Raw genomic sequence first — 5,153 nt, 5'->3', positions numbered from 1 at the left:
AAAGCTGGAAGAGAAGTAGATTTTCCAAGAAGAAAACATAACAATTAGAAGCTCTGGTTATATTTAGGAAGATATATGCATATAGATGTACATGTATACTAGAATAACAATTAGTGATAAAGCAGGCTATAAATTAGATACAGTGTGGAAAGGTATATTCGAGAGTTTAGATGGAGGAAAACTGAGGGGTAAATGTTTCAATTATATTATACTATCTAAAAGACAAACCTCAAAAAATGCAAAAATTGTATACATTTTCAAGTGACTTTTTAAAAAGTATTTTATTTTTTACATTCCAATCATCACCCCACCCTGTCCCCCCACTTCTACAGTTACTCATCCAATTCCTCCTCCACTGGCCTTCTACAGGATGCTCTTCTGCACTTCACCACCAAGCATCCCCCTTTCCTGGGTCCACAAGGATTAGACACACCTTCTCTGACTAAGGACAGACCAGACTGCTCTCTGCGGTGTATGTTGTGGGACCCTGGACCAGTCTGCATTTGCTTTTTTGTTGGTGGCTCAGTCTCTGGAAGCTCCCAGTGGTCCAGATTTTTTGAGACTGCTGGTCTTCCTCCAGGGTTGCGTCCCCATTCAGTTTCTTCAGTTCCTTCTCTATTTCAATTATAGAGGTCCAGATTTTCAGTCCAATGATTGGGTGTCAATATCTGCATCTGTCTTAGTCAGCTGCTGTTAGGGCCTCTCAGCATACTCTCTGATCATGGTAGATAGCCATGTTTAGGTTACTATCTGTAAGCACATCATAGCAGCAGTAACAGTCTCAGGATTTGGTGTGTTCTCCCCTACCCCTGACAAAATGGATTCCAAGTTGGAGGAGGGGTCACTGGACACATTTTTCACTGCAGTTCTTTTTTACAAGAACGATGGGTCAGAAATCTTGACTGTGTGTTGGTAACCCTGTTCCTCCACTTGAGTCCTTGTCTACCACCTGGAGGTAGACTCTTCGATTTCCCTATCTCCATTGCTGGGCATTTTGGATAAGGTCACCCACATTGTGTCAAGTCCTGAGAGTTTATCACCTAATAAGACACTGGTACTTTCTAGAGGGTCCCCCTGCCGCTGATCCCACAAGGCTGCATATATATATATATATATATTCTTTCTTTCTTCTGGTCCTCTGGGCTTCTCTCCTGGTTAGCTAATACTTCTCTGTTCTATTTTTCCCTATCCCTAATTAAACCTCAATTATCTCTAGTATACTATTGTTGCTATAATAGATTTTGTATGGATCATTAGTGTATGTTACATGTGGTATTTGAATACTCTACACTCTCTGTTATGCGATCAGGGAGAACACTTAGGTTTTCATTGAAGTCCCTGTATATTGCTGATATCACTGCAGGGACTGTGTGGTGCCATGGTTTGTTGCTCTTCTTTTCAAACTGATTTCATTTCTTTTGAATTTTTGCATAACATTGTGGTTTGGGGTGCTCTCTGTAAGTATTCAGAGTACTTATATTAATCTATATTTATGCCATAAATATGCAACAGGTACCAATCGTAATCTCTTTGATAGACTAGTTTCTGGGTTAAGGTGACAGTCACTTGTGGGAGAAACTGTAAGAGTGCCAGGATAATAGACACAGGACACTGTACCTAGATTTCAGAAATGTTCTAGGGCTCTAACTCATGAACTTATGTTCGTATAGCAAGCCATTAACCCACTGAATCATCTCTGAAGTGTTTCAGATTTATTTTTAAAAGAAATTCTTGAGATTAGAGAAGATAAAAGTCTTGTATTGAATCATTTTTTAAATTAAGAGCCAAGAAGGGTAGCTGAATGATTCCACATGAGCTCAAATACCTGATAATGTTGAAGGGAAAGTATAATTAGTGTATGTCTGAGACACTGAGAAAAGGAGAGTGTAAGGGAGAAGGAAGTTGGTGATAAATCTCACTCAATAAACTTATTTCAAGAAGGAGGTAGCTCTTTTTTTCCAGGATTTTTGGCTCTATCAAGGTGAGCCTTAATAAATAAGAGGGTGCTAAGTATTGACATTGCTTAATTAAGTCCACTTGTTTCAAGAATCAGTTTTAAATATAACCTCATATTCTGGTTATTAAATAAACACAAAATGTTTGCTATCTACATCTGTAAAATGAGCACAATTAACTGAATAAACTTAGATACATAACAAATCCATGCTGTAATTTACTGCAAACGTTCTGACATATATTCATATAAGTCTTCACAAGAAAATTATTAGTATCTTTTTTAAATGGGCTTTTCATGTACCTGATTACATAAATTTGTATTGATATTACAGAAAAATATTATATGCAAAATTATTTAATCTGATAATATAGTCAGTTGGGTCTTTTTTCACAAGCTGACATAAAATTATTATAATCAATTTTATGCATGCCTTATTCTTCCGTACAATTTCTTACCTTTTTGATAGTCAACACACTATTGTAAAGGTGAAGACATCACTTTAATTTCTTGTATTCAGTGTAGGGTAGGAAAATGCAATTCAGTATAAAGTTAAGGTGAAAGGAATGAATCCATGTGTTTTGCATCTTCAAACGAGAAAATGAAAGCTTTAAACATTATTTTGACCTCAATACAATCTTTGTAAATGCATTCTTCACTTCTTTGTTCCTTACACTGTAGACCAGAGGGTTCAACATGGGGATGACCATTGCGTAGAACACAGATGCAATTTTGTCAGTGTCCATAGAATGACTGGAGCTTGGCTGCAAGTACATGAATGTTAGTGTCCCATAGAAAATTGAGACAGCTATGAAGTGTGAGGTACAAGTGGAGAGAGCTTTCCGATATCCGGCAGCTGAACGCAGCTTTAGTATATTAGTAAAAATTAACATATAGGATATTAAGATGAGTATAAGAGCAAAAAAGATATTGAAGCTGGCTACTGAAATAAGAACCAGGTCATTAACATGCCGATCAGAATAAGCTACTATCATAATTGCTGGAATGTCACAGAAAAAATGATGGACCACATTTAATTTGTAAAAGGAGAGACTTAATGCATTCACAGTATAGATGGAAGCATTCAGGAAGCCACAGATATAACAGACAATAACTAGACCCACACACACACCTGTTGTCATAGTGGTGGCATAACGTAGAGGCTTACACACTGCTGCATAGCGATCATAGGCCATTGAGACCAAAAGGTAGCTTTCCACATTGGCAAAGGTTGCAAAAAAGAATATCTGAGAGGCACAAGCATTGTAAGACATGATTTTGTCTCCTGTAAGAAATCCAGCCATGACCTTTGGAGTGACTGTTGAAGAGTAACAGAAATCCACTAAGGACAGGTTACTTAGAAAAATGTACATGGGGGTGTGGAGCCGAGAGTCGAGGAGAATCAGCAGGATCATTCCCAGGTTCCCCATCAGAGTGATGATGTAGATGAGGAAGAAGGTGATGAAGAGAGGAAGCTGGAGTTTTGGGTCATCGTTGAGTCCCAGAAGGACAAACCATGTCATTTCTGTCACATTCTCCATCGATGATATGAATTAAACAACAGATGCCCTTAATTTTTTCATAAATAAAAAAATAATTTAAGGAGTTAGAGAGACTGTTTGATGGCAATATACCCTGGCTCTCTATTGCAAATGAGTCAGCACCTATATGGCAGCTCACAACTGTCTGTAGTCCGGAATCAGGGGATCTGTTGGCCTGCCAGGCAGGAAGCATACATTGTGCAAAGGCATACATGTAGACAAAGACATATAAATGGAGAATTAATTTAAACCGCAGATAGATAGGGCCCCCAGTAGACAGATGGAATCACCCACCTACCTTCAATTTTTTTGACCCAGAATTGTTCCTGTATAAAAGAAATGTAAGCCCCAAAATGGAGCAGATACTGAAGAAATGGGCAACCACTGACAGGCCTAACTTGGTATCCATCTCATGTGCATTCACCAAACCCTGACACTGTTACTGATGCCAAGTTGGGTTTACAGAAAGGAGGCTAGCATGGCTATACTCTGAAAAGCTGTACCAACACCTGACTGAGCCGATGTAAACACTTACAGCCAACCATTGGACAATGATCAGGGTCCCCTTTGCTTCCATTAACAATCTGGACCTCTCAGAGTTCCCAGAGATTAAGAAACTAACCACAGATCATGCATCAACTATTTTGTGGCCTACAGCACAAATATATCAGAGGTCTGCTTTGTGTGGCCTCAGAGGGAAAGAATGTGCCTAATGCTGTAAAGTTTGAAGCCCCAGGGAAGGTGAATTCTGGGGGTGTTACCTGGCTGTCGATGTCAGGGTGAACACCCTCTCAGAGATGAAGTGAAGGGGGATGTGGTAAAGAACTCTGGGTAGGTAAACAAGAAATGGGGGGTAACATTTGGAATGTAATAGTTTAATTGAAAATAATTTAATGGGGGTTGGGGATTTAGCTCAGTGGTAGAGCGCTTGCCTAGGAAGCGCAAAGCCCTGGGTTCGGTCCCCAGCTCCGAAAAAAAGAACCAAATAATAATAATAATAATAATAATAATAATAATAATAATAATAATAATAATTTAATGTTAAAAAAGAAAGAAAAACAAAGGATGGAATAATAAAGGAATAGGCATCTTTGTAATTTTAACTGACTTTCTACCAAACAATGAAATGGAAATTATATATACATGTATTTGTTAGCTACATATAGACAAGTTAGTACCTGTAAAAATTGTATATTTTAATGTGTCTAAGTATGTGCTCACTTTTCCTGGGCTGTGTAAAACAAACACTACTGTACTGTACTTACATTTCAAAAGATAGTATAGAGAGAGACTTCTTGTTTTAAAATTCCATTGATAAGAGTATTACATTCAAGTAAATTGTCAACCACAATAGATATAAATTTTCTGTACTTTTAATAAAATAATTGCCAGTTTCTATTGTGGATTCTGGTAAATCTTTCACCAATTACAAGCTAACATTCCAAAGTAATTATAATTATAAAGAATAATTGTTTTATTTTGTTTAACCACAATGAACTGAATGGCACACTGTTTGGTAATTTGGACAGTATAATGCTGATCTCATTAAATATAAATCAAGAAATTCATTCCTATTTTAAATGTGAAGTATTTCTTCCAAATACTAGAAGGTAATGAATAAAGTAATGAGCTCTGAATTGCATTTTAACTTTTTTCCC

The 5,153-nt window shown here is 37.3% G+C and overlaps 1 protein-coding gene across 1 annotated transcript; it reads right to left on the bottom strand.

The window, feature by feature from the left end:
• Positions 1-2,571: 2,571 nt before the first annotated feature.
• Positions 2,572-3,495, bottom strand: Or5b105 (olfactory receptor family 5 subfamily B member 105). Its single transcript, NM_001000256.1, is given in 1 exon segment — positions 2,572-3,495. A coding segment is annotated over 1 exon segment (924 nt).
• Positions 3,496-5,153: the final 1,658 nt, after the last annotated feature.

Source organism: Rattus norvegicus, chromosome 1 (assembly GCF_021556685.1).
Source record: "Rattus norvegicus strain SHRSP/BbbUtx chromosome 1, alternate assembly SHRSP_T2T, whole genome shotgun sequence".
NCBI classification, from domain to species: Eukaryota; Metazoa; Chordata; class Mammalia; order Rodentia; family Muridae; genus Rattus; species Rattus norvegicus.
This window is presented reverse-complemented; position numbering and strand designations above follow the sequence as displayed.